Consider the following 14574-nt stretch of genomic DNA (forward strand, 5'->3'; position numbering starts at 1 on the left):
TGGTCTAAAATTAATGATGGCTTATGAATGTTTTTCAAAAATAAAATTACCTAAATTAGGCGTGATTTCCTCTTGATTGAAACTCAATTTAGACGTGATTGGTGATGTGTTAGGTTTTGACAAGTGTTGACACATGTCACATTTTTAAACTCAGAAGCCTCTGAGTTCTGCGTTTGTGATTTAATACAAAAAATTAATCAAGATTTGACGTGTGATTTAAATTTAAAAAAAATAATTTTTATTATTTTTAATATAAAAATTTTAGTTTGTGATTTAAATTAAAAGTAACAATTATTATTAATAAGGAAAACAAAATAAAGATTTGATTTGCGATTTAAACTCAAAAATCAATTTAAAAAATTTGTATTAATAAAGGAAATAATTAAATAAATATTCTAAATATCTAAAGAAGAAGGATTACCTGATTTAAATTTAAATTATGTTGGTGAGAAATAAAATATATCAAATGAGATGTCATTGTGTAGATCTCGAAAAGTTATGTGGAATCAAAAAAAGAATTACCTGATTTGGATATTCGAGTCAAAAGTTATGGCCTTTAGAAGTTTTATGATTAAATTAAATTTTTTTTAAAAAAAAAAAAACAAGTGACACGTGTCACCACCTCATGAGAGACGCCCCATTTGACATCTTCACCTTCATAAGAGACGCCCCACTGGGGCGTCTGACGCCCAAAAAAAGTGTCACAGTATTCAATAAATGCGTAAATATTTTCCAAACGGTCATATTTACGTAATTATTTAATTAAATTACAATAAATAAATTTTTTTTGCCATATAAGTGATGTCAATCGTAAACTTTTTTTCCATAAATAAGTAAACTACGAGGATAGAAAACCATGGAAGAGAGAGTAACCAACCACCGCACACGCGAATTGAAATAAAACGGAAACCTGAAATTGGGAGAAGCCATAGCACATAGCCACAGAGCAGAGAGAAATTGCCTATGAGGTAAAACGGAATGTGTTATTGTTCTCCTCGCAGCACTTCACCTCGTAAGTTATGCTTCACTTCCCAAACCAAATTATGCGTTTTTTTTTTTTTTTCTGATTAAAGTCCAAGTCTTTGTGTTTTCTTCTTCCTCTGTGTTCTGTTCTCGAACTTGCCAATTTACGCTTCTATGTAAAAAAATTTAATAGCTTTAAGGGTTTTTTTCTTCCTTCATATGCCGTTTTGTTTTGGGTGTGTAAGAAACTTGGAAAAAAGAGAGCTTGATCTAGTAGATAAAGCTAATTAACACAAATGCAGTGCATATATTTCTGTTTATTACAAGAGTTTGTAACTTTTTGTGCTTTTCACTTTACCTTTTCGACAGTGCTCATAACCTGCTGAATCAGATGCAAAAAAAAAAAAAAAATGTCATGAAGTTTGGTGTGTATTACTGCTGTTAATTGTGTAGGAGGTTGTTGTTTGAGAGTTGTTTATTGCAATGTCTAGACCTTGGGCCCTGGTTTGTCTTCTGTTGTTGTTTGTGCTCACATCACAGTTTGAGTGGAAGCAGCAATATCATAGTGAACTTGAAGGGATTCGTACCACCTCTCAGAAAATGAAAAACATATCTCAAAGGGAAAAATCTTTGAAAGAAAAGGTGAGTTCTCGTTTTATTTTTCTTTGCTCTTCATTTAAGAGACTTCTTTTGAAAACCAAATAGAGACCAACAAAACTTTAATGTTGGGCATTGCATCAGAAATTCAGAATGAACTAGGCTACATTGACATTACAAGTTTCCTTTTTTCCCCTTTATTGCAGTTCTCATGTATTTTGGTTATTGTATTGATATAGGTAGAATAGACAACCTTAGTGTTCTTAATTTATTAAATGTAATAAAAAGGGAGCCCTTTTACATCTATCTCCTTCAATTTTTGTTATTTGGTGGCCAGTTTCTTTCGCCTCTGCTCAGGGATCACTCTCTTCAGTAGGAAATGTGAAGTCTATTTGTCATCAAACTCATCACTATTATTCATTCTGATGCATTGCTAACGATCACTCTCTTTAGAGTTTACTTAAACTTTTGAAGTCCTTAGTTATTTTTTTAACATACTTTCTTGCCTTAACACACAGCTCAAGACGTCATGAGTTTAAGAATAAGTTGAAATCCTCCTAATATAGAAAGTATTGAATGCTTTTTATGTTCCTTAGATATTAAATTCATCTAGTCTTTCATTTAATACTTTCTTCATTAAGTATTAGGAGGATATAGCAACACTCTGATTTTGATTCTGGCTGTTTGAATTAACTGAAATTTTCAAGTCTTGAATTCCCAACAATGTGTAATGTGTAATGTGAACCTGGTAAACAATATGTCTATAGCTTCTTATTTTCTACTACTAATAAGGAGAACACTCTAGGAGTTTCCATATTCATACTCTATTAAAAGAATTCCAAAATAAACCTTAAACCTTTCATGTTACTATCGTCTAAATAGGTTTGAATTAAACATTGATATGTCATTTCACCATTTATTATTTATAAAGAAACCAAAAAAATAAAATGATTAAATGCATGCTATTGTCTATGTACTTTCATTATTTTCCCCCTTGTTCCCTCCATTATGATATTCTCTCTTCACTATCCTCACCTTTCTCCTTTTTCTCTCCTATCACTTTTCTATTTTTAGAATATAAATTTTTTAATTTTTCTTCAACTTTTTTTATGCATGCATCTGTGTGTTTTCCCTTTTTCTTTTATCTATCATCCAATTCTCAGCCTAATCTGAAACTGGATTGCCTTTTGTTCGGCACTTTTAATTTCTGTTATATTATACTTTTCCAGCATCTTATCTGTTTGTCGTGGCATCTTATATGTCTTTTAGTTCTCAAGCATCATCTGTGTTCTTATCTTTTAAATATAATGTTCATATGAGCATATTGTAATGGTATGCAACAATTGTGGCTTCTTTTAAGGATTTAAAATTCCAAAATACAGTTCTGTGGTATGAATCAAGTTTCTTGGTGTTATCTTACTTCTGTGCAGATTATTCTCTCTCAAGAGAAGAATATTCAAAGACTTAATGAGCTTGTTCGGAGTCTTCGTGAGCAGTTGCTACAATGTAAGGCTGATTCTGAGGTTTCTAATATCACCTCCACCCCTTTTGCAGAATTCATATCTGAGCTTGAGCAACAGCCAGTCTTAGAGGACTAGTTGTGAATCACACATGTTGAATAACCTATATGTAAGTTTAAAGACCTTGTTACGTTTTCTAAGGAGTTTCTTGAAGAGGTTGTGTGTACATAAATAGCATAAATTAGAAACATAATAGTACATTTGATCTATATATTATGATATATTTTTGTTGAGTAAAGTTTTGTTGTTGGGATATTCAAGTGTGATAAGTCTCACATAATGTGTGTTATTGCATTGTCCCCTAATATGTTTCTGTCTTTGTTGTGATAAAATCTTAAAGTACTCGAGCATTTGTAGTATGTTACATGTGAGGATAGCAAGCCTATTAGGAAGAGAAAGGAACCTATATGGACTAAAGACTGTGTCTTGTAGAGTCAGTGAAAGGTCCAATTAATAGTAGAAACGATTGTGTACGGTCAGTAGCATAGTCTGATGTATAGTTGAGTCATTGAGGTGGGTATTAACCACTATATAATACAATGGGTTGTATGTACAATGGGTATGATGAATAAAGAACTCTTTTCTGTTTTTTGTTAAATCTCTCTCTCTAGTCAGATACAAGTCTGCGTCTTGTATCAAATTGTGCTTTCATTTTGACCCATCAACCATGAGGGTTCAAGATTTGGCCGAAGAATTCACCGCTCACCGTGATCAAGTTCATCAGCGGTTGGATCAAGTGAATGAATCGATTGAAGCACGATTTGTAGTGATGGAGGCACAACTTAGTGAATTTATGTCTCGTTTTCCTCAGTCACAAGCAACAATTCAACAATCGCCATTTACCCAGCCACCACCAACAATGGGTTCTGATGATCGAGGGTCTCTGCGTTTTGTGAAAATGGAGATTCTTTCATTTGAGGGTCAAAACCCTAACAATTGGATCTTCAAATCCGAACTGTTCTTTCGTCTACAACAGACTCCAGATCATCTCAAGGTCCAAATCGCAGGGTTGAAGATGGACGGTGCTGCAGGGGACTGGTTTCAATGGATCTTTAATAGTGGTACGGTGCAAACGTGGGAGGAGTTCACTAAGGCAGTGAGACAATGTTTCGGTTCGTAACATTACAGAGATGTCAGAGGAGTTCTTGCAAAATTGACCCAAATTGGTTCCTTGGCGGATTATATGTGAGAATTTCAAAGATTGATGAACCAGGTACATGATCTCAGTGTTAATCTTTTAATGATTCTTTTCATTTCAGGATTGCAACCTGATCTTCAGGGAGAAATTCAGTTGCATTGGCCCACTAGCTTGCATTAAGCTATGCAACTAGCTTTAGATTATGATAGCCATCATTCTGAGCTTCGTTCCTCTTTCACCAAGCATACCAAGAAATCCTTTCATCGTCCCCACTCACCCACCAAAACTGAGAAAGCTACCCCTTTAGCTATTCAATCATCCCAAACACTAGCCTTACCAGCCCCACCTACACCACCTGTTAGAAAATTATCATCCGAAGAAATACAAAAGAAAAGAGAACTGGGTATGTGTTTCACATGTGATGAAAAGTGGACAACTAGACATAGATGCAAGGCCAAGATGATGCTCCTTATAGGAGAAGTAGAAGACTCGGGTGAAGAGCAAGAAGAAGAGATAGTTTGGGGTTTAGAAGAACCCAAGGGAACCAGGATTGATGCAGCTTTGAATTCTCTGTCAGGGAGTAATAATCCGAGATCAATACAATTGCAGGCCAGTATATTGAATCAAGGAGTGAAGGTGTTAGTAGACTCTGGAAGCTCTCACAACTTTATTAGAAGAAGGCTAGCAGAAGAACTTCGGTTGCCTATGACAAAGTCTTCTAAAATGAGAGTCTTTATGGGCAGTGGAGAATTTCTACTTTGTGACAAAAAGTGTCCCAATGTCAAACTCCAAATCCAAGGCCATGGATTCACTACAGATCTGTGGGTTATTGAGTTGAGTGAACTAAATGTCATTCTAGGAATGCATTGGTTAACTCAACTAGGCAAGGTCACCCATGACTACAATAATTTGTCCATGGAATTTGTATGGTAGGGAATACCAATAAAATTGAGTGGTTGTCAGCAACAAGGAGAAGAGTTATCAACAGAGAGTATAGAAGGTGAATGTAATGCTCTCTAATTGCAACCTGTTGAGGAGGCTCAAGCAAAGGTAATTTCAGAATTACATGCCTTAAAAGATAAGGTTAATCTTGCTTTATGGTCAGTTTTAATCAACTGCAGTATAGTATTTTCCATTCCAAACTCGTTGCCACCATTCAGAGACATGACTCATGCCATTCAATTAGTGGAAAATTCGAAACCAATTGCTGTAAAACCATATAGATATCCTCATCACCAAAAAGAGGAGATTGAGAAACAGGTTAATGACCTGTTAGGCTCGGGATTCATCCAGTACAGCCATAGTTCTTTTTCCTCACCAGTCTTGTTGGTGAGAAAACAGGATAATAGTTGGCGCATGTGTATAGATTACCGTGCTCTTAATTCCATAACAGTCAAGGATGTTTTTCCAATTCCAACCATAGATGAGTTGTTGGATGAGCTATTTGGAGCTTCAGTCTTCAGCAAATTGGATTTGAGATTGGGATATCATCAAATTCGCATGAAGTCTGAAGATATTCACAAGACCGCTTTTAGAACACATGAAGGGCACTACGAATTTTGTGTCATGCCATTTGGATTAACAAATGCACTAGCCACTTTTCAAGCGGCAATGAACAAAATTTTCAAACCTTGCACAAGTTTATAGTAGTTTTCTTTGATGATGTGTTGATTTACAGCTCTTCAATGGATGAACATGTCCAACACTTGGAAATCACCCTTGGTGCCTATTACAACATTCTTTTTTTTGTTAAACTCAACAATTGTGAGTTTGGTGTGCAGGAGATAGCTTATTTGGGCCATGTAGTGACTGTTTCTGGTGTTAAAGCTGATCCAAGGAAGCTATCAGCAATAACAGACTGGCCTACCCCTCACTCTATCAAGCAACTAAGGGCTTTTCTTGGTCTAACAGGATATTATAGGAGATTTGTACAACATTATGCTTCAATAGCCCATCCACTAACCGAGCTGTTGAAACAGGATAGGTTCTCGTGGACTCCTGAAGCTGATGTGTCTTTCCAGAAGTTGAAGGTAGCCATGTCCACAACACCTGTGTTGAATCTTCCAGATTTTAGCTCTTCTTTTGTCATTGAATCGGATGCATCAAACTTTGGAATAGGGGCTGTATTATTACAAAATGGTAAACCTATTTCATTTTTTAGTAAGAAGTTGGGGGTTAAAATGGCAGTAGCTTATGCCTATGTCCGTGAGTTATATGCATTAACCGAGGATATTAAGAGGTGGAGACACTACCTACTAGGTTCTCATTTTGTGATAACGACAGATCATCAAAGTTTGAGGCAATTGCTTACTCAAACTATTCAGACTCCTGAACAACAGAAGTACATGTCTAAGCTTCTTGGATATAGTTTCAGCATTGAGTATAAAACAGGACTTTCCAATGTGGTGGCAGATTCACTATCTAGACAACATGATGACATGGTGCACGGTACAACTCTAGCTTTGATGTCTGAACCTAAATTTGACATTATTAATCAGATTAAGTCAGAAAATTCTGCAGACCAGGACTTATTGGCTATACAATAGTCATTGGTAAATGGTACAAACAAGGACCCCTTTATTACGTGTAAGGATGGCCTGTTGTTTTACAAAGACAGATTCATCTTGGGCACACAATCCCAGCTTAAAGCCATTCTGATTACTGAAGCTCATTGCACACCTTTGGGAGGCCATGCAGGTGTATTGAGGACATTCCTTCGACTCTCTGCTTCCTTCTTTTGGAAAAATATGCGCAAGGAGGTCAAAGATTTTATCACTCAATGCACCATTTGTCAACAGGTGAAAACTTCTACTCAAGCTCCAATGGGTTTGTTAAATCCATTGCCTATTCCAGAAGTTGTCTTTGATGATTTAACCTTGGATTTTATTATAGCCTTGCCAAAGTCACAAGGATTTACCACCATTTTAGTAGTGGTTGATAGACTCACGAAATATGGACATTTTGGTCAATTGCCTGCATCTTACACAGCTTCAACAGTGGCTCAATTGTTTTGTAACATTATTGTGAAACTTCATAGGTTTCCAAGGTCCTTGGTTTCAGATCGTGACCCAATATTCTTGAGCAATTTTTGGAGGAAATTATTTCAATTGAGTGGTACAAAACTCCATGCAACATCGGCTTATCACCCTCAATCAGATGGTCAAACTGAGGTGACCAACCGATATATTGAACAGTACCTTAGAGCTTTTTGCTCAGAACAAAATATGCTTGGTCTTCCTATCTTTGTTGGGCAGAATTGCATTATAGTACCTCTTTTCACTCTTCAATTAATACATCACCAATTCAGGCATTGTATGGGAGAGCACCAATGATGTTACCTATGTACCCAAGGGGTTTGATCAAAATAGAAGCCTTAGACACAATACTTCAGAAGCGCAATGAAGTCTTAGCAAGTCTCAAGCTAAACTTGCAACGTGCTCAACATCGAATGAAACTTCAAGCAGATAGGCACCGTCGAGATCATACATTTCAAGTGGGTGATCTAGTCCTAGTTCGTCTTCAACCTTATAGACAACTATCAGTAGCAAGGAGAGCTAATCACAAGCTTGCTAAGAGGTATTTTGGCCTTTTTCCAATTCAGAAGGTTATTAGCTCTGTTGCTTATCAGTTAAAGTTACCTGAAGGCAGCCAAATCCATCCTACTTCCCATATTTCAAGCTTGAAACCTTTTCATGGCTCAGCAAATCTTAGTGCTTCACCTCTGCCTATAGAAAGCGTGGATAACAAACCTGTCCAAGTGCCCATTGCAGTATTGAGTTCCCGCACAGTGCCGATCAGAGGAAGAACTCAGCAGCAAGTTTTGGTCCAATGGTCTCAAACGGTACCTGAAGATGCATCATGGGAATCAGTTGGAGAGCTTAAAAGAGTTTACCCTTCCCTGCACCTTGAGGATAAGGTTGCTTTTGAAGAAGGGGCAGTTGTTACATGTGAGGATAGCAGGCTTATTAGGAAGAGAAAGGAACCTATATGGACTAAAGACTATGTCTTATAGATCAGTGAAAGGTCCAATTAATAGTAGAAAGGATTGTGTACGGTCAGTAGCATAGTCTGATGTATAGTTGATTCATTGAGGTGGGTATTAACCACTATATAATACAATGGGTTGTATGTACAATGGATATGATGAATAAAGAACTCTTTTATGTTTTATGTTAAATCTCTCTCTCTAGTCAGATACAAGTTCGCGTCTTGTATCATAGCATATAGGATTATAGGTTTACTGGAGGAGGATACGGCAGAAATGATATAAAAATAGAAGTATATCATGATCCGGATACATAGGTGATATAAAAATATAAAAAATAAAAAATTGAGTAAACCATGAACATGTCTGTAAAGTGATTGATGGGTTCATGAGTAGATCTATACATTGCTTGTCCTTATTCTCGCAAGCTTTCTCAAGTCTTTGTCAAAAAACTTATATTTTGAATAAATTCGTGAATTAATTACTGAAGCTAAAAGCAGTTGAAACTGTCTTCTATTCATATGACACAAATTCTTATTCTGTGTCTTTTTATTTATTTATTTTCTCTTTTATTGTCTCTATTGTCTGCTATAACAACAACCTAATAACAACTTGGGGGTGTATTGGATTAGGATTGTAAAAGACTTTTTTGAGATAAAAAATCCTACAGATTTTAAAAGACATTTTAGAATTGGAGAGACTTTATAGACTTTTTTTACAATCAAGATTTCATAGGATTGGATTTTAAAGGATTTTAATAGAATTCATAAGATTTGAAAGGACAATATGGATTTATAAGATTTTAAAAAACTATATGAATTTTTAACGAATATTCAAAATTACAAGAGTCAATAAAAATAAATAACAAAGAAATGCAATGATATTAATAAAAAAAAAGTAAACTTAACAACGCGTTGAAAATTATCTCAAAAATTACTAAGCAACAACTCTCCACATATCAATAACATCTAATATAATTTTCTCAATGAACTTGAGTTTGATTTGCGAAAATAATAACCATATATCAACGGTTAACTTCCAAATTAAATATTAATTAATGAGTTTGATTTGCGAAAATAATAACCATTGATTGACGGAAATCAACGGTTAAGATATGGTTGTAAAAGGTTGTAAACAAAAATAGGTTGTAAGTATAATATTTCCCATAAAAAATAACAAAGAAATGCAATGAAATTAATAAAAAAAGTAAAACCTAATATAATTTTCTCAATCAGTAAAACATAATTTTTAACAAACATTCAAAATTACTAAACAACAGCTTTTCACATATCTAATAAGTTAAAAATTATCTTCTTCATTTGTTATCAAAGTTATGCATATATGATTATAAGACCCAATTTTTTTTAATTATAAAAATAATTATAAATTTGCATATAGAACCTAAAGTTCATGATAAAATTTCGTTTGGAATTTTTTGCAATTGATCTTGAAAACCTTAGGATTTTTGTTTTACGTGATGAGAGTTTTCTAACCATATATCATATGCATATTTTCATTGAATATTCTAAGAAAATTTTGAATCTGAAATTTTTGGTTTAATTACATGAAAGTTTAGAAAATTTCTCAAATTTTTTTCAATCGATAAGAAACAAGTTTTTAGTTATGTATTGACACAAAAATTGTTTGAAAACATTTCCTATAGTGAAGGAATTTCGTTTATGAATGTATTGTTACGAAATATAGGGTTCATATTATGAAAGTTTCAATCTTTCTTTAAATTGATATTGTTTCATTGATGTAAAATGAAAAATTGGTTTGAGGATTTTAGTTCTCCTGTTATTTTTTCACTGTTTTATTTTGTTTTTAATACAAAAATCACACGTTTTTGTTCCAAGAAAAACCGCGACCCATAGCTTGAAAAATTACTTTTTAAACTTTCAAAATTTCTCAAAAAATGGCTCAAAAATATGTTATTTTTGAGATAGATTATATTAAAATCTCGTTGGTTTGTTGTTTCTGGATTGTTTTGTGATGAAAATCGCTCAGAAATATGTTTTTTTTAGGGATTAGGGTGAGATTGTGCACAATATTATAGAAGCTCCCATGGCGGAACCCAATAAGGAAGAAGAAAACACTGCAATAGAAGAATATCAAGAAATCCTAGGGGTTAGGGTGAAATTGTGAGAGAGACATCCTATTTATATTTTTCACTAAAAAGTCTCACGAAATCCACACCAATAGAAAATCCATTAAAATCGTCGGATTTTTGAATACAACGAGATTGTGATTCCATTGTTTAAAATCCTGATTGAATACTAACGAATTTGGACGGATTTTAAAATAATCCTTTAAAATCCTAATTGAATACCACGTGACTTTTTTTCAATCCATTAAAATCCTAATCGAATACCAACGGAATTTTTTATCCGAAAACAATCCATTAAAATACTTTCAAATCCAAATCCAAATCCAAATCCAATACACCCCCTTAGCTTTTCTAAATTTTCTATTAGCTTTGCAACTTCAATTCTTTGTAAGAATTTTAATTACATTTGATATCTAATGCCATTTCCGGAATCTCATGTTTATTGGTAGTTTGTTACACCATGTCTATTCTAAGTATTAACACATAATTTAGCTTTTCGCCGTGTTATTTTCAAATTGAATGTTACTAATGACTTTACTTGGTAAGTGTTCTGTTCTTAGGTTAAGGTTATTTACGAAGGATTGCTTGTTTGCTCGAGTATGGGCTGTGTTACCTGTGTAGATCCCTGATTGGGAGTCCCAATTTGAGTTTCTGTCTGTGTGCGACATGAAGTTCGTGTATTATTGAAACTATTGAAACTGCAATATATTATTGAAACTAGGCTTCATTGCAAGTTACACTCAGGTAGAACAAGAAGTTCGTCTTATATTGTGTCAGATTCTTAAATATTTTCCACAACAAATTAAAGACCCTAAGCCATTTAGCCTAACAAAAACGGAGGGGACATGATTTTAGTTAGAGGTAGAATATTATAACAATAAATTAGGGTTACTACCAATGTTACTTCCAATCAATTTCACCGTTAGATCGATTATGTTGATCTAACGGTTATATTTATTTTCAATACTTTATATTTATTTTTACCTTTGTATAGTTATGATTGTTACAATATCCTATCCCTTTTATTTTATTTTTCAATGGGGATTAAAAACCAGTGTTTTAAAACTCGGACCGATCATCGAACCGATCGAGGTACTGGGACTGGTTCAACCAGTTTCAACCGGGTTGAACCGGATTTACTGTTCACATATTAAAAATATAAAAATATTACTTATATTAATAAAAATTCACATGAGAAAACTACCAATGAGCTTTAAAAAATAAATTGATTTTCAATGATAGCAAATATTATATACTTTTAAGCTTCTAGCTCAAGACCATATCCTAACATTGGATTAAAATTGCAATATAAGTTAAATGCACCTTTTGTGCTTGACATGATACGGATAAATTAAATCATGATAACAAATAGTATGCATGAAATATACACTAAGAAAAAAGTGTCGCTGTTATCATGATAACAAAAAGTATGCATGAAATATACACTACAAAAAAGTGTCCACCGTTGAGATTAGATCATGAGACCATCAGTGTTTATCACCACTTAACTTCATGAGATTATTATAAGATGCAACTAAATTACATAAACGAACTTCACTAATCTAAAATGCCTTATTATTTTCACCTTACTTTTAATCATATTTCTTATCAACAAAAAAAAAAAATTACCAAAAAAAAAAGAAAAAAAAAGGAATAACCGGTCTAACCCGGGTCAACCGGGTCACCGGGTTTCGGTCGGGTCAACCGGTCCAATCCAGGTTAACTGCAGAAGCAGTCCAACTATCCGCTCGGAGCAGAAAACCCACCAGGTCACCGAGTCCCGGGTCAACTCAGCCGGTCCGAGCCGAGTTTTAAAACACTGTTAAAAACTGCAGGTCCGTTCATAAATAATTAACTATGCCTCCAAGGGCCAAAGCATATTGGCAAGTTAAGGGGGTTAGAGCACTGTTTGGGAGGTTGTGACTGAATAACTGAGTTGTAAAGTGATTCGAAGTTAGTTTTTAATCTCAAATATTCCCAAGTTCCTTCATTTTCCTAGGTAGTTTTCCACTCCATGGAACTTGGCACATGTGGTTAGATATTTGAAAGGCATACCGCTCGATCAAATTTTATTTGTTGTTTATAATATTTCTAATTTTATATTTATTACTTTATACTATATAAATTCAATTCTCATGATTTCATTAACACATTCATATAGTATTATTACCACTCTGAGTTTGATAATATTGATAAAAACTTTAACTAATAAAATTATGATATATCAAAATTAAATTCTTATAATATTTCACTTAAACAATAAACATCACATTGAACAAGAATTCAATGTACTCATAAACTAGATGAATTCATAAATGAAAAATTAAAACTAAACTGAAGTGATTGTTTTCATGAAAATAAAATAAAATAATATGAGATTTAATAATTTTGTTTGGTTTTAAGTTTTGTAGTCTGATATTTTTTAAATTCAAAAAACAAAATAATATCATGTATATATTATGCATTACACATGTTGGTAATGTTTTTCAAGTTTCAACACACTAAAATCATAATCACAGTATATAATATACTGTGAAGAGTAAACATCTATCATTATAATAACAACATTCTAAATTGAGAATATTGTAACCTCTTATTTTTAATTTCTTTTCTCCTTATAAGTAGAAGCTTAGCCAAATATAATTTACAAAAACTCTTATCATAATTTTTTTTATATAATTAAAAAAAATTAAAAGCTAAAACTTTTTAGGATGACATTTTTTAAGTTTTATTCCGCTTTTTGGAATTCTCATATTTATTTTTTAATTATGCTCTTATTCCAAATTTTTATTTATAAATTTTTTCATTTTTACTTTTATAATTTTTCCTAATAATAAATGATTTCAACTTCCTCCATTCAAAACCCTAAAAACAACTTTATATAATTATCAAATAATTTTAATTTTAATTTTTAAGCTCTTTTTCTAATTTTAACTTAAAAGTAACTTTTAAGTTTATATATATATATATATATATATCAAACAAAATTTGAATTACTTTAACCTTATAAATTATGAGAATTAGGCATCTCTCCGACAACATGGTAACTATGTCCCGAATTAAATTAAGTTGGATGGGAATGTTTTAACCATTTCAGTCTTTTTTTTTAATGCAACTCAAATCTAGTCTCTTGGTTCCACAAGACATTTTGTTAAAAAAAACAATGTGATTTTTTTTTATGTAATTCAAACTGTTTTTTTTTTTTTTTGTATCCTAGTTGTGGAATGTCCCCAAGCAGGCAAGAAAGAAGAAAACCAAGGAGTTCTACCAAAATCACCTAAATCAGCTAAATACAGTAAATGAATACCAAAGGGGGGACAAGAAAGTACAATAGTGATTCCCGCTGAATGCATTCTTGGGGAGGGGCTGAACCTTTAGCCATCACTGTTCCCCGCACTCCGGATTAGTCCCATAGCCGGCTCAAAGAGTCGAAGCTCGTGGGGATACCAGAGGGAGCCAACTCGTCTCAAAGAGATAATTAGGGTTGGGTAACTCCAACAAAAAAAAAAAAAGTACAATTCCCTTTTCTATATGTGTGGTTTACCTTCACTAGCCTTGATCCAAATTCTTAAAAGAGAGGTTTGAGAGTCAGTCCACATAGCAATTCCCTTTTCTATATGTGTGGTTTACCTTCACTAGCCAATTTCTAGCCATTCATGCCTGTATACAAGTCAAAAGATGAGACTAATAGGCTGAGTCACCTCTCTCTGCCACTTCAGAGTTACTTTCAATAACTCTCATCCAACCTCCTTCTCATGCCAACTGAATCCCTTCAAGATTCCCCAAAGCTCAGCCACATAAGCATTACAAATGCCAACCCGGTAAGATAACCCATTCAACCACTGACCAGAGCAATCTCTAATCACTCCCGCACACGCTGCCATTCCCAGATTTCCCTGGGCAGCTCCATCAGTGTTGACTTTCACCCATCCCACTTCAGGAAATTTTATAGGAAATTAAAAACTCCTATTTTATTGTGTTACGGTCTGCAATCCCTTTCCTATTTTGCGACCGTCCAGACCTCATGTGCATGTCGAAGGATACAATTGTGATTGTATTCGGTTTGATGCCCCTAGACTCTATGTATCCTTTCATTTCTCCACTGCCAAACTTTCCTAACATCCACTACAAATATTGTCTGCCAAGGCGCACCATGATTAGGGTAAACAAAACGGCCCAACCCATTTGCAATCCAAAAAAATGAGCCGGGTTAGGGGTTAGCAAAAAAAAAACGAGCCAGAAAATCCAATCCAACCCGACCCGA

General features: G+C 33.8%; 1 protein-coding gene across 2 annotated transcripts; it reads left to right on the forward strand.

The window, feature by feature from the left end:
- Positions 1-847: 847 nt before the first annotated feature.
- On the forward strand, positions 848-3326 carry LOC133297586 (uncharacterized). Of its 2 annotated transcripts, none has more exons than XM_061496753.1 (3): positions 848-1012; positions 1333-1605; positions 2991-3326. In XM_061496753.1, exons 2-3 carry the CDS (start codon positions 1447-1449, stop codon positions 3156-3158), a joined length of 327 nt encoding a protein of 108 aa, XP_061352737.1. In that variant the 5' UTR covers positions 848-1012; positions 1333-1446; the 3' UTR covers positions 3159-3326. The 2 variants fall into 2 exon arrangements, with proteins under 2 accessions (XP_061352737.1, XP_061352738.1); XM_061496754.1 differs by having other exon boundaries at positions 1417-1605.
- Positions 3327-14574: the final 11248 nt, after the last annotated feature.

The sequence above is a fragment of the Gastrolobium bilobum genome, unplaced genomic scaffold (assembly GCF_033153095.1).
Source record: "Gastrolobium bilobum isolate Gb01-03AN ecotype WA unplaced genomic scaffold, APGP_CSIRO_Gbil_v1 utg6355, whole genome shotgun sequence".
Lineage (NCBI taxonomy): Eukaryota > Viridiplantae > Streptophyta > Magnoliopsida > Fabales > Fabaceae > Gastrolobium > Gastrolobium bilobum.